Source organism: Thunnus albacares, chromosome 12 (assembly GCF_914725855.1).
Source record: "Thunnus albacares chromosome 12, fThuAlb1.1, whole genome shotgun sequence".
Taxonomy (NCBI): Eukaryota; Metazoa; Chordata; class Actinopteri; order Scombriformes; family Scombridae; genus Thunnus; species Thunnus albacares.
The window spans coordinates 8,984,871-9,009,082 of NC_058117.1; the positions used below are offsets into that span (position 1 = coordinate 8,984,871).

General features: G+C 41.0%; 3 protein-coding genes across 3 annotated transcripts; 1 reads left to right on the forward strand and 2 right to left on the reverse strand.

The window, feature by feature from the left end:
• Positions 1-26: 26 nt before the first annotated feature.
• LOC122993592 (transcription factor AP-1-like) lies at positions 27-2,186 on the forward strand. Its single transcript, XM_044367891.1, has one exon. The coding sequence runs from the start codon at positions 385-387 to the stop codon at positions 1,342-1,344; it is 960 nt and encodes a 319-aa protein (XP_044223826.1). The 5' UTR covers positions 27-384; the 3' UTR covers positions 1,345-2,186.
• Positions 1,827-8,032, reverse strand: tada1 (transcriptional adaptor 1). Its single transcript, XM_044367890.1, has 8 exons — positions 7,921-8,032; positions 7,300-7,391; positions 7,127-7,192; positions 6,554-6,648; positions 6,147-6,359; positions 5,079-5,230; positions 4,811-4,967; positions 1,827-4,006 (listed from the first exon to the last, which is right to left on the reverse strand). Exons 1-8 carry the CDS (start codon positions 8,001-8,003, stop codon positions 3,854-3,856), a joined length of 1,011 nt encoding a protein of 336 aa, XP_044223825.1. The 5' UTR covers positions 8,004-8,032; the 3' UTR covers positions 1,827-3,853.
• Positions 8,033-13,261: 5,229 nt separating this feature from the next.
• On the reverse strand, positions 13,262-23,481 carry angptl1b (angiopoietin-like 1b). The gene is made up of 5 exons (XM_044368099.1): positions 23,220-23,481; positions 18,991-19,829; positions 17,291-17,484; positions 15,895-16,165; positions 13,262-15,090 (listed from the first exon to the last, which is right to left on the reverse strand). The coding sequence occupies exons 2-5, from the start codon at positions 19,790-19,792 to the stop codon at positions 14,903-14,905; spliced, it is 1,455 nt and encodes a 484-aa protein (XP_044224034.1). The 5' UTR covers positions 19,793-19,829; positions 23,220-23,481; the 3' UTR covers positions 13,262-14,902.
• Positions 23,482-24,212: the final 731 nt, after the last annotated feature.

Below are 24,212 nucleotides of genomic sequence, written 5' to 3' on the forward strand. Positions count from 1 at the left end.
GACATCATTGTTATTTTCAGTAGAGCTGCAGCTTAGAGGTGGATAAAGTTCGTCTCCACGTTGGAAGTGATAGAAAGTATTATCCCTATTCAGGCACTGTTTCTAGTTTTTGGGAAGGATATTTAATCAAAGAGGATCCTTAGGTGTAAAAACACCGACTCTCGGCGGCGGGGAACAACGTTTTTTAATTGATGATCGCGAGATTCACGAGAGAAAAGTTTTCTCAGGACACAAAGTTGTCAAGTGAGTTGAACTTCAACAATAGGCGGACTCTATCACAAGACAGTTGAGAGATAGAGAGTCACAGGACACATGTAAACTGTCGATCTTGGACTTTTTTTTTTTTAAAGGAGAAAAGCCTTCCCTCAAGGTGACAAAAACTTTATGTCAAGAAAAATGGAAGCGACATTCTACGACGAAGCGGTGAATGCCTCCAACTCTCAGCATGACGGGCCGAGAGTGTATGGATTCAACCCCAAAACCCTCAAACAGACCATGACCCTGAACCTAAACGACCCGAAAAACTTCAAACCTCAGCTGGGCGCCAAGGCCCTGGATCTCCTGACGTCCCCCGATGTCGGTTTACTGAAACTGGCCTCGCCTGAACTGGAGAGATTAATCATCCAGTCGTGCAGCGGGCTGACGACTCCCACCCCGACCCAGTTCCTCTGTCCCAAGAACATCACCGACGAGCAGGAGGGGTTTGCTGAAGGGTTTGTGAGAGCACTGGCTGAGCTCCACTACCAGCAGCAGATACCCCCCGTCCACCCTGACGCACAGACCGGCGCCACCAGCAACATGGCATCCGGCTCCGCTGCGTCAGAGAGCGGCGGGATTCCCTACAGCTGCACGGTGCGCACCGAGCCGCCGGAGTACACTAACTTGGGCACTTTCAATCGGGCTGTGGGCTCTGCGTCCGCACCTGCCGGTGAGAGGCACCCACCTACAAGCTACTCAGCCGCCCCACAACCGCCCCACAGCCACATGGACCACCAGCTGGCGGCAGCGCGGCTACACTCTCTGAAAGAGGAGCCGCAGACGGTGCCCGAGATGTCGGGCGACACCCCGCCGCTCTCCCCCATCGACATGGAGTCCCAGGAGCGTATCAAAGCGGAGAGGAAGCGCATGAGGAACAGGGTGGCCGCGTCCAAATGCCGGAAAAGGAAGCTGGAGAGGATTTCTCGGCTGGAGGACAGGGTCAAAAACCTAAAGAGCCAAAACACGGAGTTGGTTTCCTCTGCTAATGTCCTCCGGGACGAGCTGGCTCTGCTCAAGCAAAAGGTCATGGACCACGTTAACAGCGGCTGCCAGCTCATCTTGACGCAGCAGCTCCAAGCTTTCTAGACTATCAAGGGAAAAAAAAAAGACAAGGGACATTTCTTGGGGACCAAATGCGGCTCCAAGTGGCCTGTTCAGCCTTGCAGGGGGAGTCCCTGCGTCTAATGACAGTTTTCCACCAAAAATATCCACTCAGGCTGTATCCACTAAGTTTCTGTAAAGAGCAACGCATGGTGACTGACAAGATACGTGTAATTGGTCAGTATGATGAACTGTACAGAGCAGAGGCCATCAAGGCGCACACAGCTCAGAGGGAATATTTGCTCTACAATACTCCTCTGACGGGACTTGTTAGATATTTCAAAACAGCTTTCTGTCTTTTTGTTTTTATATTCCATCCAAAACTACAAGATCAAACTTGTATTCAGTCAAGCCAAGGTAATATGGCAAGTGTCCATACCTTGCCATAGGGTAATTGTCAATTGATTATGGCCCACGCAGTCTTGCGTCCTGACAGAGAATCTGTCAGAGCCTGTTTGGGATGTTTGTGAGCCAGGTCTTTCCCTGCAAAAGAAAAAAAAAGAAAAAGAAAAAAAAAACTTCCACTATGTCAAGTAGCAATTTATGCATTTAGACTTGAGTCAAGCACTGAGTATCCCACCAGCGACTATATGTACAGAGTAACACTAACAAAAACTGTTTCACACCTTCACGCAAGGACTCATAGGTGTGTAGCGTTTACTGACAGAAACTGCCTTACTTTCTTAACCCTTACGTTGATACAACTTTGTGATATAGGTGTAACTAATGTTAGACTTGAATTAACACTTTGTAATAATATTTGTACGCTGTATTTTGAGCACTTCAGAACTGTACATATGACTAAATAAAATGTTGGACACGCGTGATGATGTGTGACTACTTCTGTGCGTCCTGATTAATAAATCAGCGGCAGGCAGGTTCATAAAAGAATAATCAGAGCAGTGAATAGTCTTACAAAGCAACAGCGAGAAAGTGTTTGTTATTGGGGGAACTGGGACGGACGGGATATTGAGTCACCAGTGCAGTGTGTGGTTCACCATGGTTGGCGAGTCTACACGACATCTCATTGGTTGGCGAGGGGTCGGAAGTGAGCCGCAGGCAGCCAAATATGGCAAGAGGTCCTCAGTGCGCACTGGGACGGCTGTGAGTGCGTCTGAATCACCGTCCTCCCACTACAGCTGGTGATTCCTAGAAGAAACCTATGGAAGCGGAAGCAGATCTGTTTACACGCTTTGGGGGGTGTGTGTTGAGGTACAGAAAAAATATTTTGATGTTAAGAAATATTCTCAACCATTTACCAGTGAACAACTTATACAAAAAGATGCGTTTTTATTTATTTTCTGAGCTACAGTATGTAATACAAACAAAAATCGTGTAGAAAAAGATACAAATTTGTACACATTTGAACCTGAACTAGATGTTGCACGTAAACAAGGTCAACACATGTTTAAGTGCACTGAGACATAAAAGTTATCTGTACACACACACACACAACCACACACACACACATTGTGTGGACCACCAACACTGATGGATATTCACTGTCTTTAAACCTTTAACTAGCAAATATTACAGGAATACTTTCAACATATGTTCAAGAAGGGTAAGATGCAGGATGCAGCTGTGTCTGGTAGTTTTTTTAAGATCCTCCACACTCACACAGGTGTTCTCACTTATTGCTTGATTGGATCTCTCAGGACTGGGTGGGCATGTACAGACTGTGTTTGAATTACATCTCCATCACACCTGTTAAGGGCGGGGCAATTTATGCCTTCACCGTTCTTATTGGTACCTCATGTGATGACATCCAATCAGCCAGATTAAATAAAAACACCTGTGTGTAATGTGCAGGGCCTGCTTTAATGTTTAAATCTGTTTTTTTGCCTTGTAGTACATTGTGTTTAGTTTTTATCACTGTTCAAGTACACACTGCTACGTGATTAGATACTGGCTGTTATGTTTCCTTTTCAATCACCACATGAGGTGATTTGTGGGCATATCTGACAACATGAACACAATGAACTCGGTCATGTTCCTGTCTATTAAATAAGGCTTTTTAAACAGCACATATTCCATCTTACACACACACACACCTAAACACTGTGCAACCTGGACATGAGCCTTACCTTTCTGTCCAGTACTCATAACTGCTATTTTATTTCCTGAAATTAAACACTTTCGATATTTGACCATCAAATAAGATTCTCGCTATAGAACTGAAGTTCCAAGTGATGCTTGGGTAACTGCCAAAACGGCTGCTGGAACAGCCAAAAATAAAGTAGCAATAATTTGCCAGTTACTGGCTGGAGATGACGGCCCACTCTGTGTCCACTGTCCAACTGTTTTGTTTCATCTTGCTCCACTTATCCTTTATCTCTCTGTGCAACAGGGATGTGATTTTACACATATTACAAGGTTTTCAGTTTTTTGGACACTCCCCCCTCCCACCCAATCAATTTCCATTTGAGGATTATTTGTGTGTTTGGTTTCTGATGATTTCCAAAGTCAATATACAGTTCTGTGTGGATGGTTCTCAGCTGACGAGCACTCCCTCCTTCACAGCGAGCCGCTGTCGGTGTACGTGGTCCTGCTCTAGCTCTTCATGGCTGGGGTGCCAAAGCCGCGACAGGATGCGCTCCATGTTCAAGGCATACATCGTGTGAGAGGGCATCACACCGTGGTGAACCTGTATCAGACAAATGTTTCAGAAATATATGAAATCAAACAAACCTCCGATGGTTAAATGATGGCAGGCGAGAATTAAATATGTGGAGAAATTCAGCAACAATCAGCAACTATAGGGTCCGAGTAAAATTCTCCGATATGAACAAAGAAAACATTTTGAAAATTCTGACAATAAAAAAAAAAAAGGAGCATCATAATTACATACTTATTCTGATTAAATACAAACTGCTGCTGATGAATGAATTTTCTGTTAAAATGAATGTCACTCAGTGATGTGTATTATACAGCAAAGAATAAATAGTTTTATTTTCTGTGACCAGCTATTAAGTACTAGGTCATGACTTACAACCAATGGGCTGACTGACTAATTAAAGCTTTTTAAATAATGAATAATTAGGTAATATTTCATAATTTCTATGTATGAAGCTTATGATTTTAGAGTAATGTCTCCTGATTTGGTTATTTAATAATAAACTATGCCTGAATTCACCAATCATGACAAAATTTTGGATGTAATGTGGATATAATACTATATACTTTCAATAGAGATTCAAAACAATTCATGCACCAATTATAAGGCACAAAATGACATCAAATTTGACATTGTTAAGAGTTGGTTCATGACCACCGCAGCACATTGAAATCATGAGTTATTACCATTCTTATAAACTTGACCTAACCCCCCCAACTTTCACTTTGTTTCTGCTGAGGAATATCAAGAAATAATTTTGATAAGTTATATACTAAGCGCTAAACTTGTTGGAAGCACTAAGACCAGGAACTTACATGAGCAAATTTGTCTTACCTGTAAAGCCTCCAGGAGATCAAACATGCTGATTGGTGGGAGGGGCGCGCAAAGACTGTCGGCAGAACAAGCCAATAAGTGAACAGCTTGTTGCTCGGCTTCATCTGGTGACACTTGGGGTGGTGGACCAGCAGGTAGAGAAGCACTTGGAGGGGGACTGAAAAACATGTTCAGTATTACCATCATATACAGTCTACATGAACTGCTTTTCCTACATAAAACCTGCACAAAGAACATTAGCTGACAGCAGCTGTAGTGTTGTTCCTACCATTCAGTCACACTGTGATAAGCGGCAAGGCTGTTCTTCAGATAAGGCTGTGGTGTGACATCACTGCCAAAGGCATAGGGGAAATGACCATCTCGTAACCGGTACGCCTTCCTCCGGGAAATCACAGCAGTCAAGACGTCTTTCAAGTGGTGCTGAAATAAATCAGACTAAATCAAGGTTTGTTCAGTCTCCTGGGTAAACACAGCTGTCAGTCATACTCACTACTTAATTAGCAGTGCAGAAAATAAATCTCTCTGTTCATTTAAGCCTCTGCATGGATGTTAAAACACAGAATGTCAATGAAAAATTAAAATGATCTTATAATAAACACCACTCTCTCAAATTTAAATGAGTTTGTATTTAACCCATAAGAACCCGGACCCATTTCTCCTTAAAGGAAAATTATGGGGAATATAAAACAGACCAAATGGACCACAAGGAACACGTTTCTGAATTTTTTTTGGAAATTCTACCTTCAGTGTCAAAGATCTGTAATGTAACATATATGTCATAACGATATTTCCCTAATTTATATCCATTTGTTCAAGAAATGTGGTCAGAACAGGTTAAATGTAATACAGGACATCTTATGAAAGCATCAGAATGGTTAAATGGGTTGAAACCTACCTTTAGTGACAAAAAACAAGCTTTTTAAAATTATCTAGTTCCATCACATTTGCTGACCAGGCACACTGCCATTTTGGAAGTGATTCACACATTGTCACATGACTGCACCAGGATGTTCAGTACATGTCACTTAGGGACTTCATGGGTTAAAATCAAGGATAAAGCTGTATAAGGAATTTTCCAGAACATTGAAAGGGTTGGTGGGTTCTTATGGGTTAATAGTTCTTTTTATCAGTCGTTTTATTTTAAGCAGATTTGTTTCCCCTCAAATATAGTCAATACTCAACACAAACTCATTAAACTTATCAATGTTGGTGACATCAACTGGTGACCCACTGAATTATTTAACATACACCTTGCATAGCGATGCTGAAAAACCAACACAGACAACCATTCATACAAAAATCACCCCTTCTCTCCTGGTGGACAGTTACTACACACCTCAACAGCATAGATCATGGTACCGACGGCGTCCTCTGTGATGTTATCCAGGCCCAGCTCAAAGGCTGTCACCATCATGCGAGCCTCCAGCTGGCCCCGCGTGGGCAGCAGAAGAGTGTGGGCGCTGAGACGCAGCTCCTCCTCCTCACCTCCCACCTCCCGTGGGCTGAACGGCTGGGCGGCACTCAGAGGGTTCTGAGGCTGGAAACGATGCTGAAAAAACCAAACAGGATATACAAATATCCAGATGATACAGGCTGCCAATCCAGCAACCTCGAGACTTATTAGATGCCACTAACCTAACAATATTTACAACCAGCCATCATTTGGGCAGTTAGCTTATTTGAGATTTTCAACATTGGAAGATGGACAGGTGTGCAGGGATGAATGTGAGAATGAGTACTTACATCAAATTTCTGTCTAGAGGAACATTTCTTCTTCCCTTTAGGTTTGCCAGGCTTTGAAGCAGAGCCGCTTTGCCATTGTAATGGCCCTGCGCCCTCTAGAGGACAGAAAAAGAACACATAACACCAAATGCATCAAATAAATGTAAATCAACAGATGCCATTTAAAACAAGATTTAAAAACTGTAATAAATAAAAAAATATTTTCAGCTCTTGAGCAACAAATTACCAACACTTTCTCTTTTTAGTAATTAATATTTTCATTAAATTATCAAATTCAAATTGAAGTTTTTAATCACAGGCTATTTCATATGTAGTCTTTTGTTAATTTTAGTTATTACAATTTACTTACATCTATTACTGATAGATAAAGTTTCCAGATTCCCTCACATAATTAAATTACAACCTAATGTAAATGACACTGATCCAATACATAAAACAATAACTCTATGTACCATACACCTGTCGCTAATACAGTTACAAAAGACTGGTCCTGAAATTTTGAATGAAATACAGTAAAACCTCTAACATCAAAACAAACTCGACTGAGAAATTAAACTATTAACAACAACCTACCTGGTGTGGACACGATGATCTGGCAGCGTGTGAGAATGGCCAGGAGGAAATCATTGTGAACATGCACTATGGAAGGGGAAAGTAAGAAATACAGAATTAGCAACACTTTTTTCAGTTAGAGTTGGTTTTTTAACACTAAAAGATTAAAGTAGCAGTATGTCCTGCCTACTAACCATTCTCCTGTGCCAACAGACGTCGTGCCTCAATGTCAAACTCCTCCTTGCTGATCTTCTGTTTGAACCATAATTTCAGGTTTGCCCAGTAACTGCATGGACACACAAAGACGATAACAAACATCAATACAACACATAACTTAAGGAATATTTACAAAATTCATTTTGATAAACCTATGACATGTTACTCATAATGTAGACTTCTCGTATGATTATCTCCTCCAGAATGTAGACTTGCAACATCGACGCTTTAAAACAAAGTTCCACATTTAGCTACTTTTTCCTCCTTATTTTCCTCTATTTTCTCTTCTCTTCACTTTCAAATATTTTCAAGTTGAAGGTGAAGCTGATAAAATTCAACACAAAGGAAATATATTTCACGTTCGTGTCGCATCCTCCTCAGAGAACATTATACACACTGAATACCTGCAAAGACACAGGTTCATCGATAACTGTTACTGTTAGAGACGCTGCAAACATTAGCGTCTGTTAGCAAGCTGCTAATTTACACACAGCTAGCTAATGGCTAAATCACTTTGTATTTCACAGGCAAAATAACAAATAGGATCGAAAATCAACATCGCTAACAGAAAACACACGAATAAAAGCAATTTCACTTACTGCTTGACATTATCTCCAATTGCATCAGTTAAATTTTTCTTTGCAATCTCAAGCTCGCTAGCATGAGCTGCCATGGCGTTCATATAAACTCCTTCAATGACGTCATCAAACGGCGATGCCAAGTTCTTTTCTCCATTTTTTTTTGTCTAAAAACTTTATTGTAAAGCTCACAAACAAATGATTGAAAGCAATTATTTGACAATGAATATATTGCTCAGAAAGTAAAGTTATGAAATACTTTATCGGAAATTACTTAAACATCACTTATTCAGCAAAAAATATATACAAAAAGAATGATAGGTAAATAGATAGTTGTAGAGGGCGCTGTTGCCATGGCAATATACTGCAAATTCAAACCATTTGCCTCCCCTTGAAAGATAATTTCGATCAAATCTTCACAGAACTAAAACACAATGCAACGCTTATATATATTAATCTCTTAACAAACATGCATTTTAATTTCAGTTGGACTCAGAGTGAAAATAATAATAATCCCAGATAGACATTAGTAGTAATGGTGCATTCAAGTTCCAAAACCAAGATTTCAGGAACATTCATTGGGCAACTATATCAAACAACTAAATTGCGTATATTTTGTTTTGGTTTGTTTTTTTGTTTTTTTAATTTTGTTACAGTATTGACATCTGCACTTCTGAACTTGTGTGTGATTTACTCTGCTCATGATTTTATTGATTTCAGGCAGGGGTAGGCCTAAAAGTGCTTATCATCTATGACAAACAATTACTTCCAAACATAGCCTGTTTTTCCCAGTCCTGCCTCCTTACAGTGAAGACCAGCAACAGAAGTAGTGGTGTGGTAGGTAGAAAAAACATTCCACCACTAGATGGTATCCTGGTATGAGTTAAATCCTAGAGAGCCCAGCCCAGTCAACTCACAGTAAACTTAATGCAACAGAGCTACAAAAAAGAAGACTGCATTTATAAGAAGGCATTTGAAATACGATTTACTTTGTCATTATCATTGCATGTCACAGTAGCAAATTCCAGATACATTTCACCCCAAAATGTAGGCAACTAGTATTTATATTTTTATTCTTTAGTCTTATTATCTTGGTTTGCATCTGGACTCTTACCTGTACCTCTCCTGTGTTTTATTCTCATTGCTGTTGCTGCTACGACACCTCAATTTCCCTCTGGGGATTAATAAACGTTTATCTTATCTTATCTTATCTTATCTTATCTTATCTTATCTTATATTAACTGCATTTTAGTAAATAATTCATTCGCAGATGATATGTAATCCATAACAGCAAAGCTCAATGATAAATGCCCTTCCAAGCCATAGTGGATTTATCTGCCTTTTGTAAACCACTTAGCATATGTTTTGAAGGCAGGGTTGCATGTTTTGTAGCTCATTATTTTTTAAGATTCAGCATGTGTTGTTTAAAACATGTTATGAGCTGATATGGCACCCCAGGCTCAGTGAAGTCTATAATGATTAGCATAGCATGATAAGCAAGCATTGCTGCTATGCAAGTCTAATCGGTGCCAAAAACTGTTACTGGGAAAAAAAACTTAAAAAGTCATCGCATGGACATAAAGCAGAGTTGCCAGTTTTTCGCAACAAAGTAAAGCTGTAAAGGTTTAATATTTGTCCCCCTTTCCAGCTCAAGAAATGTATTATTTATGTTGATTTTAAATCATCTATCGATTTAAACTGTTCAGTAAATTTAATCTAAATGGGATTTGTTTGATCCCCCAGCTCCAGAAAAGTATTACTTTTAATGATCTCAGTAACCACCTTCCAATACAAAGACAGCTGCCAGAATCTAAGTTGTTCTAATAAAATTGGAGACAGTCGTTATTAAAAAAGAAAAAGTATCACATTTCATTTTAGCCACTGAAATTCCTGCCTCATGCAGAAATCACTTATATCTGCAGCAACTTTAAAATGGAGCAGCTAAAACCTGAAGAGACCAGACAGTGTATTCCCTGTTTTGACATCAACTGTTTATAGAGTAGAGTTACCATCTAGGGTCATAACTGGTGGAAAAATGTTATAATCACATTTAAAGCACAGCCAGGTTTGACAGCAGATTATTTCCTGTCTGTCCCCCAGTGTAGACTCAAGGCTTAACTGAACACATCAAGTCCTGAATATCTTTTGTCAAAACCCCATAAACTTTCATTTATATAACCATTCTCCCTCTGTTAAAGTCGTGTCATTTCTTGTATTATTATTTTCACATTTTTATTTCTACTCTTGCAAATCAATAAAACTGATGCAACGTCCTGTTTTCTTTGTCACATATTAATTCTTATATACATGTAAAATCTATTGCCAACAGCTGACAGAAAAGTCCAGCCTTGGTGCTGCAGAAACTGCTGTTAATCCTTTTTCTCCCCCCTCTCCACTGAACTGAATGCAAAACATTTCTGTGGTTCCTTCTGTTGCCCTCTGTGGCTCTTTGGCTCATGCCTCTCTTGAGCAGGTTTAGGCTGGGGGGCCCGTTGTTTTTCATTGTTTTAACTATGGTGTAAAAACAGTTGAGCAGTCAGGGCAGTCGGTCCTTCGGCTCTGTCTCCCCAGGCGGTCGTGAAGCCTTTAACAGACCTCCATGACTCACGCTATTCATCACAATGAGTAGAATCATATATCCAGCACGCAGATGGTTAACAGTCATACTGTAGGCTATTAGAGGGTCCTCTAGTTCAGTGACTAATGCTGACTCCACACTGTTCTGAGGTCATGCTTTTCACAAAGGAGATAGATTTGATCATATAAGAGGTTTCAAGGTTTGAGTCTAGAATAAACAAGCATGTCATAACAACCACATGAACAATGAAAACCATCTGAATTTTCGGTTACTAATAGACATATTTAACTGACTATGTGTCTGCTAATAGGCAGCTGAAACTCAAGGAGCACACTTCTCATGTCTCAAGTGTTCCTTTGTTTATTATCTCTGGGTTGCATTCTGTGCTTAGATTGACTTCTTTCTACAATCAAAAAGACCCCATTAAAATAAATCTCATTTTCACAATCTCAGCACTGGCTTTTGTGCTTCGCAGCTAAATGAAGTATCATTCTTCTGTCCGTGTTAGACCACTCTAATACGGGAGAGTGGAAACTGCAGCTGTCTGCAACTAACTGAGCTTTCCCAGATCCCTCCAAGTGATCATCCATCTCAAACAAGTGTCTGTTAAACTTTAAATCAAAAGGGCACTTAGGAAAAGACTTAGTTTTGGAGTTGTTTAACTGTCTCAGTAAAGGCAAAAATTAGTCATGGTGGTTATTTTGAAAGAAAACAGCTCCACATCCTGTCTGTTGATTTGCTGGTTGACACTAACTGAGCTTTTGTGGGCTAATGAGTCACTCTCACGGACATTCCCCTCAACAGCAGATGTCTTTCAGCAAACAGCAGCAAGCTGTAGGGTTAGCTTCTTCCAGAAATCTTCCGAGCCTGGTGCCATTTTGGTGGTCAAGTTCGTAGACAGCGAAGCTTCACTCACTGACAAAGAGGGCTTTCACCTCTAAAACCTCCAGAGGACCACACGGCACCAGCGCTCGGCCATCCCCAGTTTGCTGACCAGGTAGTCGAGTTTGTACAGGCCCGAGTGTGGTCCCCTCACCAGAGCCAAGGATGTCACCTTCTCTGTTCCAACTTCTGACTGCGCAGGATTTTGGTTTTTGTGGGCTAATCATGCATTTCCATAACCCCATGAGGCAGTTTAAAATGTGAGGGTTCAGTGTGTGGTGGGCAGAGTTATTGGAAGACTCCAGTTACAGCTCCTGTGGTGCATCCCACACTGGCAGTCTGGCATCACACAGTGTTGATATGAAAGAACAACTGTGCTCAGGTGGCAGCTGTTCAATAAAATTCTTGGAAGATAGTGTCTGAGCTCTTGACCTTGTACATCTTAATAAAATGGCCGGTGGTGGATGGGACACAGCTATACGCACTCTTCGATTGGATTTGTGCACAGTACACAGTCAGGTGGCACAGTTTGACATTTTAGGAAACATTCTTATTCGCTTTCTGAAGCTATGGAGCCAGCGGGCAGTTTGCTTACTTTAGAGAGACTGGCAGCAGGTCGAAACAGCTAGCTGGCTCTGTTCAAAGTTTAAAAATCTGCATACCAGCACCTCTGAAGCCCACAAATAAACATGTTAAAGCTGGCTTTTTTTTAATCCGTTAAAAGTGTGAAAATGACAAGTTGTCGTTTTATGGGGAGTTACAAGTGGAATTATTTCTTGGCCAAGAAATAATTGCAGCATGAAACTCCACAAAAAAATGGTTTTATATTTCAGTTTTTGTAGGGAGCAAACAAGACACACTGACATAGTTTTTAATTAGTATGAGTGAGCAGATATTGTTACCGAGCAAGGCTAGTTGTTTCCCCTTTTCCACTCTTTGTTCTAAGCTAAAACTGCCAGCTGGCTCTAACTTTATGTGAACAGACACAAGAATGGTAAGTCAAAAAAGTATTCCAGCGCACAGCAGGATACAAGGATAGACCTAGGATACCTAGGGTGTGCGCTGGAATACTTTTTTGACTTTCTGTAATTTGCCCTGAGAGGCACTGCTGTGCACAGGGTATCTTCCTCTTTTAGACACAAGAATGGTATTGATGTTCTCATCTAAATCTCTGCATAAAAGCAAACATGCGTACAGCATTTCCCAAAATGTCAACCCATTCTTTTAAATTCTAAAATGACATAGACATACAACGTTTAAGTAGGCCTATTACCCTCAGAAAACAGATATTTGATGACTATGATGTGACAAAAAAACAAGTAATTTAGTGCAAGTTGTGAGTCAGACTTAAATTGTTGACTTGCTCTTACCCAATCTTCCACAGAAATGTTACCACTTGAAATGACATGTCTCTGTGATGTATTCATCTGTCTTTTTCCGACTTGTTCATGCCAGCACAAGGCGCACAAAGCCATGCACATTTAAGAAAACTACCATTAAATACCATTAAAGGCAAATATTCTTCAGAATTTCAGTGGAAATTGTTAAGGTTTGTCCATCCCATAATACTTACGGTATCTGGGTTAGCCAGATACTGTAATCAGCCATAGACAAACAACATTTTATATGCATGACTTACACCCACAAGATAAGCTTGGAATGTGCATGTAATCTCAACAAATACTAAAAACTAGCAAGTCATGCCTTAATTGTGATTTGGTTAACAGTATGAAGCAGCATGGCACAGAGAAGGAGCTCTTTTGTTTCCCAATGAATAAGAATATCCCCTGAAGTGACCCTAAATGTTCTCCATTTATTGAATGTTAGTTGTGCAATGTTGTTCTGCAAAATATCATGACTCATCTGTTTCAGCTTTTATTGCAATTTAATTTTAACATTATAATGCCATTTTTATAAGACATTGCTTTTTTACATGTCCATAAACATGTTTTCATGTCCTGCTGGGTTTGACCCTGCTTTGTGCTTTTTTTGCTTCATAAAAGTTTGTTAAAGAGATGGGTGTGAGGGCCATTGTGGTAAATAAGAAAAACAGTGCAAAACAAGGGTCTATTTTCAGCTTGGAGACCAAAGGCTGTTTTTCTTTCATGTGCTGTGGATGCAGTGCTGTTGTTCAAAGCAAACCCACCAGTTCAAACCCACTGCCCCTCCTCTGGGATGGTTTCCCCAAAAGGATGCAACTTTCCTTCCATACCGGTGATTACAGAGTGCAGGGACCCATGACTTTGTCAATGAAAGATACTTTTAAGAAAACATACAGTTCAAGCACTTTTGTGTGGAAAGAATGTAAATTTCTCTGTATTTAAAAGGAAGAGGGGGGAAAAATAACTTGGAAATTTGGACCAATTCCATCCCAGTTCATCCCCTCCCCTCTCCTCTTTTTCTCTCTTCATCCTGTCTGGCTTTTAGCAATGTGTTTCTCGTTGTCTGTCCCAGTGCCTATAATTCTCAGCACGCTTGGTCGGCATATTTTTCGTGCTCAAAAACCACTCAAAACAAAAGGTAATTCCATCTTTTTTCTCTTTCAACAATGCTTTGTTTTTCCCGGAGTCATACTGAAATTTAATCAACAGCCGAATGAGAAAAACATACAACAGCAATTTCCATATGTGCACACTTTGAGAATGATTGTCATAAATGCAGTGGAGGAAATTAGTTCTATTTTCTGTGGGATCATTTACTGTTCCCTCAGGACACCTGGCCCTTTTCACTGTTATGATAAGTTAATTGTACACATAAATTATCATTTCTGGTCATCTGCATTTGGACAAAGTAATTTAACATACAGCATAAAGGTCATTTTAAGTGTAGAGAGAAAAACTAAAATCAGCACCATTTTTGTGTAATCAGACGTACAATAAAACATTTTAAACCACCTTCCTCTCTCCAACATCTTAAGGTGTTGGTCTTTTCAGATCTAGAGGTGGATACAGAGTCTAAATAAATCTATATAGGTATTAACAAAATGTAGTTTCCAGCAACTTAGCACAAGTTAAATACCATGTATGAGTGTTTCCCCAAGACGTTTTTCTTGGCGAGGTAGGAAGAGCTGCATTTAGATTCTGTGACGCTAAAGCTTATGAATGAAATCAATACAGATGAAATTCTGTTAGGACATGGCGCCTCCTCTCCATGGGGTGACCGAGTAATGAGGAAAACACTGTGGTTTCTTAATCATACAGACAGCTTGCATTATCTAGCTGTAAAATATCTGCACCGGCAGTTCTTAATATCCCTTCACCATCATATACATTTGGTGGTTAAAGGAGCTGTATGGCTTATAAATAGTCATGTCCTCTAAATCCCTCTATTTATGCATCTATTGTGATATACAGTAAAGAGTCCATGTTGGTTACAGGAGGCAATTCAAGTCACAACTGATGGTTGGTAATCTCCATTGGTGTAGTTCTTTTAGCTAGGATCAACCAATTGCTGATGACATATACAGTCACAATTTAGAGTCAGGTTCAAGTGTGCCCTGGCCTCCACAGCTGCCCCTGCACCAGGCTGGTTTACAGTATCTCCTCAGTCTATGGGCCTGATCATCATGCGGACACCCTTCATGGAGTAGAAGCCTCCGCCGTAGTCGGCCCAGAAGATCCCATCTTGGAATTTGCTTCTGTAGACGCCTCCGGTGTACCAGACACCGTTAAGATTGGATTGGCCGCAAGCATTGTACCACCAGCCTCCTTTATGGAAATGGGCACAGTTACCTGTTGTGGGGGGAGGAGAAAGAGTGATCATCTGGACTCTGAAGTACAGGAAGGGTGTGTTTTTCATTGAAGTGCATATTGACAGAATTTTTCAAGAGAATCAGTTCTTTCTATGATGCCTTTCAAGCTAGAACTTATTCTAAGTGGAAGTTCTTGGTGGCCTGATAATCAGACTGATTTGCGATTTCACTTTACTACATTATTCAGTCTGACATTAGGTTCATGTTATCTGTGTTCTCCTTGGGAGGTGTTAATTTTTGCCCCAACCAATCAGTAGAGAGTCATGTGTCCATACATTTCAATTGGTGAAAAAATCTGCTTGAAAAGATAATGGCAACTATTCAGAGCCTTGGAACCAGTCTAAATTTTAAATATTACCAGGTAATACCTTTAAGGTTCCTGGTAATTGCTTAATCTATAAAAACTAAGAAAATATCCATCACAATTTCCCAGAGCTGTGGGTGGTATCATCAAATTGTGTGTTTTGTCTTGACCAGCAATCCAAAACCCAAAGATATTCAATTTACAATGATACAAACAAGAAAAACTGCAAACCTACACATTTGGAGAGGCTGGAACCAGATAATGTTTAGCCATTTATGTTGGAGAATTTACCTAAACCATTGAGTATCAGCACAGTTCACGATTAATATTCTGTCAATCGACTTATCAATAAATTGACTAATCTTTTACAGTGCTAAGCACAATATTAAAGGACACTTGAAAATTCAAGAAAATATCATGATGCACTTCAAAGGAGACTGTATGCTACCAGAGTGTACTAGAAACCCCCATTTCATCTACCTGAGAAGGCATCCTTGTCTCGATCCAGAGTAGTGAACTGTTTGCCATTGTTGCTGCTGAGGGAGTCCCCAGCGTTGCCCTGGTAGATGCCCAACCGCAGGCGGTAGCCTTCGCTCTCCGGCTCCAGGTGGAAGCTGCTGTACTGAGCATACACCTTCTTGCCCATCCAGTCCTCCAGCTCCACCAGTAGCTTGTTGTCCCCCTGCCTTCCCAGGTTGTATATGCCTTCAAGACCGAGCCAGTACTCCCCATCTATGTTGCCAAAGCCGCTCTGAGTCACAGGAAGATTAAAAGGAAGGTTACAGCAGGATTGCAGTAAATAATGAGCGTTGTTTGTTATGTGGTAGCCCGAGGAGTTTAGAAACATGAGAATTGTTCAGGAACATAAAACCCTCTTGTGGAAGAGGCAGTGGGATTGTAAGAGAACAAATGAGGATTTTCTTTTTGATGACATTTTGCTCATGGTTCTGTAGTTAAGACAAACTTCAAAAGGCACTGTGGAAAAGGAATGCCACCCTGTCTTTGAAATTCCTTAAAAAAAGACATGTTGTAGTATTTATGCTGGAAAATAAGCATCAATCTTCAGAATGCTGGTTCATCGCTCAAACCCCAAATCCAAGATCTCTTGGAGCACAGCTAATGGTGAAACTGGCCTGAGCGCTTGTGTCAAATAACCGCGAGCAATCTACGTCTGGCCGCGTGCCTCCAGAACACTTCACTTGGTAGAGAAGGTTGAGGTTTGTGATTGTGGATTAGCTGGGTGAGCCAGCAGATGATGAATGATGTAGGGTTTCAGTCCGGGGCCTCTTCTCTGGTGCTGTGTGTGTGTGTGTGTGTGTGTATATGTGGTGGCTTTGTGGGAGAGCGCAGAGGCAAATCAATGTTGAAGAGAGCAATTTAGCTTCCAGTTACTCATGCACAAGACTGGCTGGGCTGAATGGAACACTGAATCGCCAAGGCTGCCAGCAGTGATATACTCCATCTCATTCTCACAGAGCTTTGATGAGAGGGCCTATATGGTGTTGTGCAGTAAGCCAACCAGCCAGCCGTCCAGGAAGGCACCACACTAGTAGCGGTTTTGGAAAGAAACGTCTGCAGATTGAGCTGTGGAACATACCTTCCTAGTGGGCCATCTAATGTTTCATAATGGGAATCTCAAACTAAATGACCTCGGACAAATAGTGCTGCTGACAGGGCGTTATATTTTACAGTAAGTGAAAACATAAGGATTCTGGCCCAGGAAATAGTCCCAAAGACCCCAGATGGTTCCTGTAGATGGGTCATATAACGGCACCACTGTTATCTCTGGATGAGCCAAATATTCTGAGGTTGAGACAGAGGGGAGGAGAGAGAGAAATATAGATAGACAGGGCAGGGGAAGTGTCATTGTCATCACCTTGTAGTTATCCCAGTTCCTGAAGAAGTTAACCGATCCGTCTCTCCTGCTCTGGATAACAGCCCAGCCCCCGTTGTCTATATCCTGTTCACACCAGACCTGCACTGGCCTCTCTGTCTCGTCTGGTCTGATCAGGTACATGCCGCTGGTGGTGTGGCCGGCTTCCTGGGCATCCAGGCAATCTCTGAATGGGCCTGAAGGAAAGAATGATAAGAGAAGGAGACAGACTTTAAGACAGACTGTGACCAGAGAGGGGGAAAACAGTAAAGTATGTGAAGATAAAAATCATCAGACCAGGGTAAAGTACTTTTGTAAATACCTATTGCTTTCTGTGCATAAGGCAGACAGCAGTAACCACAGAAACTGTGAAGTTGAGAAAAAGTTTTAAAAAGGTTTAAAGTTGAAGGTAAAAAAGGCTTAAAGTTTGAAGGCTACTTAGTTACAGTGTGTAACAGCTATATAAGTTGTAAACCCTTATAAAGCCTTTTATTATTGTCAAATAAAATCAGATACTGTTCGGTTTGGTTTTTACAACAGTTTTGTAGTTCCTGAATTTTTTTTTTTTGAATAGAAAATTGCACATTTCTGTGGTATAAATTTGCATACAGTGAAACAGATGTCAAATAGTCAGATTCTGGTCTTAATTCAATTTTGACCAAATGTGTAGCTACTGCGTTTTTGCTTTGTACAGCAATTTGAAACACTTTTGTTGCCAAAGCACGGAGATGCAACATGAGTGCCATGACTTTACATGATGATGAAACGTTGAAGTAAATGTCTGACAGAGGGGTACATAGGAAAATCTAAATCACAAAAGCAGATGGAGTAATAACACATTTATCTAGGTCTACAAAGATACATGTATTTATTCTGTCCTCACAGAACAGAGTACAACAAAGAGTAGCATGGGGCTAATTAAGTCACTTTAATAATTACTTGCCTTTATTTGAGGTCAAAAATCCAAAATAGATATATTGTTAACCCACTTTATAAGTTGGGAATGTCTGCTTTTTGTCAAGGTAATCGTAATAACAAGATTTTTAATTACAAGCACATGTGCAGTGAGTTTATTTAATGGTAGAGTAACCTCATCCCAGCTAATGACATAATAATAATATAAAGGTATAGTCCATTCATTTTATGAAGTGTACCAGAAGTGCCTCTACTTTGTGGTTTGCAGGAGTCTATCACACCAGCCTGGGTTTTGTCTATGTCTGACATGCAATGGAACAGTCTTGTAAAGGACTATTTTCATATACAGCTGCACTGAAATCCTACACACTTTATTATTCTTGGGCAAGGACAATCAAAATGTGTCAGGAATTTCTGTTGATGAGCGAAATCCCACTGGTTAGGTCTTTCTTTGCTTTGCTTTAAGTCCCCAGTCTTGGTTCAGACGTTACAACATTTTTATTTCCATCCTAGTTTGAGCTCTTTCTGTTGAGCAGGGAATGGAGCTCCAGCTGAATTTGCAAATCTTTAACCTTTGAAAACAAGGCCACGGGCCCACCTGCAGCTGTATCCAGAGTCAGGGAATATTATTTTATTATGGTTGGCATGCAAAGTCATGACTGCTCTACATTTTACCATGACTGTTTTGGATTTTGGTGCCTGGATGAATGAATAAATCAGTGAAAATGTTCAGTATGTATGAATCATGGATGGATTTGTGGATGGATAAATGGATGTCACTCACTCACCTTCAGCACTGAAGTTCCTCTGAGGAGGTTTCTGGACTTCCAGGGTGCCACTTGTGGGTGAAGGCCCGGAGCGAGAGCCCCTTTCCCGGGCAAATCCTCTAGTATTGTCCCTTTGGATCTCATTTGTGAAACGTGGCACATTAACAGGAATATTTTCAGGCACCACCTGCACCATTGGAGGACCCATAGGTGGCTGCTCATGCCTGCGACTGTACACCTGCATACAACGCTCTTCCAGGGCTCCAATCAGCACTGACTGGTTGTTCACCACTGCAGACAGGGCAGAGTATTTGGCCTCCAGTTCCCTGTACCGGGAGGCTAGACGCAATGACTCAGTGGTAGCGTTAAGGATGCGTGTCTCCAACTGCGCCAACTCCAGTGAGTTGTCCCTCTTCCTGATGATTTCATGCAGCAGCTGCATGTAGAGCTGGGTCACTCTGGAGTTCATGTTCCTGCTCTCTTTCCTCAACAGCTTCATCTCGTTCACCAAGTTGCCATCCACATCCACCACCAGCTTCAAAGTCTCCATCTCCCGACGTTGCTTCGACAGAAGGTCACGCACCGCAGCCACATCAAGGCGCGTCACTCTGTCCTTATCAGTTGCATAACCCCGGGCTGCACAGATGGGGCCTGTGATCTTCTGCTCGGGGACCAGGAAGGTGTAGGAGCACTTCTTGTTTTCCCCATTGGCCTCTGGAGCCCTTCGTATCCGGGAGAGGATAGGGTTCTTACTGAGGGCTTGGCTGTTGCTCCAGAGGGACAAACCAAACAGAATAAATAGGCTCCACTTTCCAGGTCCCATGGTTCCCCCTCGATTTATCACCAAACAAGCTAGAGATCTATAAAAAAAAAAGAAAGAGAAGTGCAGACTGTTTTATGGAAAGAATAAGACTGGTGTTGGTATATTTTTCTTATTGTCAAGAAATTCCATGAAAAAGCCAAAATCAACAATGTGTTAGGCCGTCTGTTGCACTCAGCCCAAAGCCAACTAGTGCCTTCTGAAGACGTAATTCTTTAAAAACGGTTCATAAAGCCAAAGTTTCATTTTCATAAAAAATGTTGTAGCTTCGTAGAACGGCTAGGCATTGTAGTTTTTAGCAAAGTCCGCTCAAAAAGGAGTAAATAGTGCATTTTGGGGGGACTCTTTCCAGGCGTTGCTTGATATACATTGGTTCTCTAGGAGTATAACAGCACTAGAGGAGGAACTACGATCAAGTATAGTGCCCATGTTTATTGTAATTAGGGAATATGTCACCCGGTACAACGGTGTGGCTCACTGATGTGTTTTTAATGTTTTTTTGGACAACAATGGACGGCTATGTCACAGAGGAATAAACTATATCAGGCTTTGGCACAGACAATACTTGTTAGCAGGGTCAAGTCATTGATGGTTTTGATCTTTTCATTAGATTTGTCAACGCAAAAAAAATATAGATGCTCCACATATCTTTTAATTTGGGTCAAGGTCAAAGAGGTTTTGTTGTGACTCATCTTGTACTTTTTTTGTAATTTCCTACCAGGCACACTACCAGAAGACTAAACTGTTATGCAGATGTTTTCTTTTCTCCTCTAATCCAATATAATCCAATATAACCAGTTTGCCTGCAAAGCTTAAATATTCAAAGATCATCTCTTGGCATGATACAGAGGAAGGCTTCCAGTTCAGACTGAACATAAGAGTCCTGCTTAATTATGCAGTAAGTGATCATTAAAATGTAAAATGAAAACTAGCAGACTGTGGTACAGGCACAGCTGGTTTCACACATCAAAATCACCTCTGGTTCACTTTTGGTGGAGTAAGAGCAGTGCCACCCACCCACCACAAATCTGCTATCGTTACTCATATTTTCGATACATTCCCTCATGGCTTCTCTTTCATTAAGGCCCTTACCACATCTGTATCAGGTGTCTGGGTGTGTGCAAGTGCTGGGATCTGTTTTTCATATTTTTGGAGATCTCCTGGCTTAGACCTTCTATGAACTTCCCCGATAGCCTTTCAGTGTACCTGCACTGGCTTGTGTGGAGAATTTCCATGTTGAAAATATCTGAGACTCAAAAGATTTGACTGAAAAGGAAAATTAAATGTGCAACGAACAGGATAGCATCCACTGCCAGTCTCTAATGGATTCATGAGTTGTGTAAGTAATGTGCAAAATGGAAGTAGTCAGCAGGTGGTTGTCATTGGGCCTTATTGATTCATTTTAACTTATCCCATGTCTCCCTGGCTGGTGCAAATAGATAAATCTGAATTTGGTGAGAAATAAAAGATATTGGTGTGTTTTAGAGGCAGCAGGGGGAGCAGGAATCCCTGATTTATGAGTAATGTTTTCTAGAGTCTATTTTTGGAAGGAAAGCTTGTGTTTTGATCTTATTGGTTTTGACAGCACAACGAAAAGAGCAGGGGAGGGTGACGTTTGAAAATACATGCTAAGTGAAAGCTCCCTCCTTCCATATTCAATAGCTAGGCTTGGCTCTGGAAGTGGAGCTAATGGTGAGCCAACTTCAGGCTGATTTTGGCAGATGAGCCAAATCCAACCAGAAGGCAGTCTAGTGGATATGGCCAAGGAAGTTAAGTAACCTTCATCTAACACTTCAGACGGGTACACAATATGACCCACTTCATATCGGAGCTCATCAAAACAAATCCACTGAGGATTTTAACAGATGCCAAAGAAGCAGAATAAAGTGAGTCCAAAACAGAGACAGCAGGGGCTTTGAATGATTTCTGTGGTTTGTTCTTGATGTTTAGTTGCACTGAAGAGTCCTAACCACAGTTAATGGGACAGATCCCAGAGCATTACCTAAGCTCAAACTGCTGCTGAGGCAGAATAATACTCTTTTATCATTGTCAAAGGAAAAAACACGCTTACCTCAGGGGAAATTTATAATATCAAGTTTTGGTGTTTGCAAAAAGCTCAAAGATTTATTAACAGAAAGAAAGTGTCTAAGCCAACATTAATTTTCAATAACTGTGGTTGGCTTAAAAGTTCAGCAGCAAGTTTCTAAAACTGACCGGAAACATGTGTTGTAGCTGTAACATATGGAACACAGTTGCTACAGTTTGTTTTATCATGGATTATAAACCATGTCAGGGCAAAGGAGAAGGCATTTTAAGGAAAACAGGCCATGTGTCAGAACTCAGAAACACCTTGGCACTGTCAGTCAGTTATTATTACCCAGAAAGTACTTTTTCCTGTCTTTCCGTAATCATAGGTCATCCCCTTCAATAGCTCGGTCTAAGCAATTGGCCCGTCTGCACGTCTCCAACCCCACAATATGAATCTCACAAGCTGACAGGGGTGACAGTGTTTACACAGAGGCTCCTCAGCCAGGGCTGTGAATCTCATCGCCACTCTTTACCACCAGGTTTCTCTCTGTCGTTCACACCCTGCTGGTCTTCATCAAGTCAGCCACAGCAGCCAATTTTTTCTGTTGACTTATTAAAAGGGAATTTTCTCCTCCCCATGCTCTCTCCAGAGCCAGACCTGACCAGATTCAGTCACCTCATTCATATTAATGCAATGTTTGCAACCAGACAGGTCAAACTTTGCGGTGGCTGGTTTTCCCAGCTCAGGGGAACAGCAGGACGCTGCCAATCGGCCCACTGACTCTAAGTGGTACCACTGAGCTCTGACTGTCTGCTGCTAAGCTTCTCAATTAAAAGATTTTCTTTTACCTTCAAGTGGTTTTCCCTAATTTCATTCCAACTTTATTTCAACATACAGCCTAAATATATATTTCAAATCAGAAAATCCTCTTTTTCCAGCCTAACTTTGTTGTGGCTTTTGCTCTGAGTCAGCAGATTTTTAGGATTTTGCCAATTAGCCCACAAGTTATTCTGATGGTGCCACTGATTAGATCTGTCTGCTGAGGGGATGACATGATGCATGAACTTTGTAAATGGTGAATATGATCAGGGGGCATTATGCCAGATATGAATATGGAATTTAAAAACAAATATAACTGTATTTATACTTCAATTAAAGTGTTTTACAGTCATTCAGATATTTTTGAACAGGCATTAATGTCTGGTGAACCGTCCTTCCATCTAAACTTTCAATCTAACTTCATTGTTCTATATTACCTTAACTTTTGTCAGTAAATACTAGTGACTGGGAACATTTAGGGAAGTTTAAGCAATTTGAATACTTTTTCAGAGAGGATAAAACAACATACAAATGTCATATTGATTTCACAAATTAGCATAAATTTAAAAATAAGAATCTTACCTTCGTCAGTGAGTTCAGTCAGTGGTCCAGGAGGTGCAGGTAGCAGCCAGGTTGGTATCTCAGATGTGTTTTCTATGAAGTTTCATGCTCTCCATTCTCCTCACCTCACTCTCAGTCTCCCTCTGTCTTTGCTCTCATTGAGAATGAAGGCCTGCATACAGCTGAGGCACAAGCAAACACCGTCCACTAGGAGAACAGTAGAGGGTGGTCCATATACGGAAAGAGGGAGGCTGATGGTGTGATTTTCTCTGTAGTTTGAGAAGAGGAAGGCTTGGCCCTGCCTTCCTCCTCTGATGTCATGTAAAGTTTAAGAAGAAACGAAAGACTCCTCCTAATATAAGGTTTCGCCACAATTGAAAAAGTAAGTGATGAATCAGACTGGCTGGGAGTCAGAGAGTGGTGAAGACTCTCACACTCAAAATCAGTCTTGCTGTCATCATTTCATTCTCATAGGGATGTGTTTACAAAGTTAGTTTTTCTCCCACACATGAAAATTTGTCTTGTCAGGTTTGTGGAGGTTTGACATGCTCATAAACTCTCTTTCTCTGTCACGCACAAAGAAACACATACACTCTTCTGTCAGCTTCATTCATATATCTACTATTTCTCATAGTCTAACTACTCCTCCACACAAAGCTGTTTCCTATCAGCACTAATCTAATGACTGAGTGATTCTGGCGATCCGGTAGCTTTAGGATTACAATGGGAGGTCTGTTTTGAATGTGAGCGTTCCTCTTGTGTTTTCTCCGTATATGGGATGTGTGCGTGTCTGTGTGTGTGTGTGTGTGTGTGTCTTGTGGCAATCTAAGAGCTATTGGCAGCTGTGTTTATATGGTTGTGAGGACAATATACAGAGGGCTTATGCAATATGCAGACAAAAAGAACGCCCCTGAGCTAAATGTTTTGAAATGAGGAGGAAGCACAAGCTTTGATACATGGGGATTCTCTGCGTGGGGAGACATACTTCACCATGTGGGAGGACAGTTTTGCTTA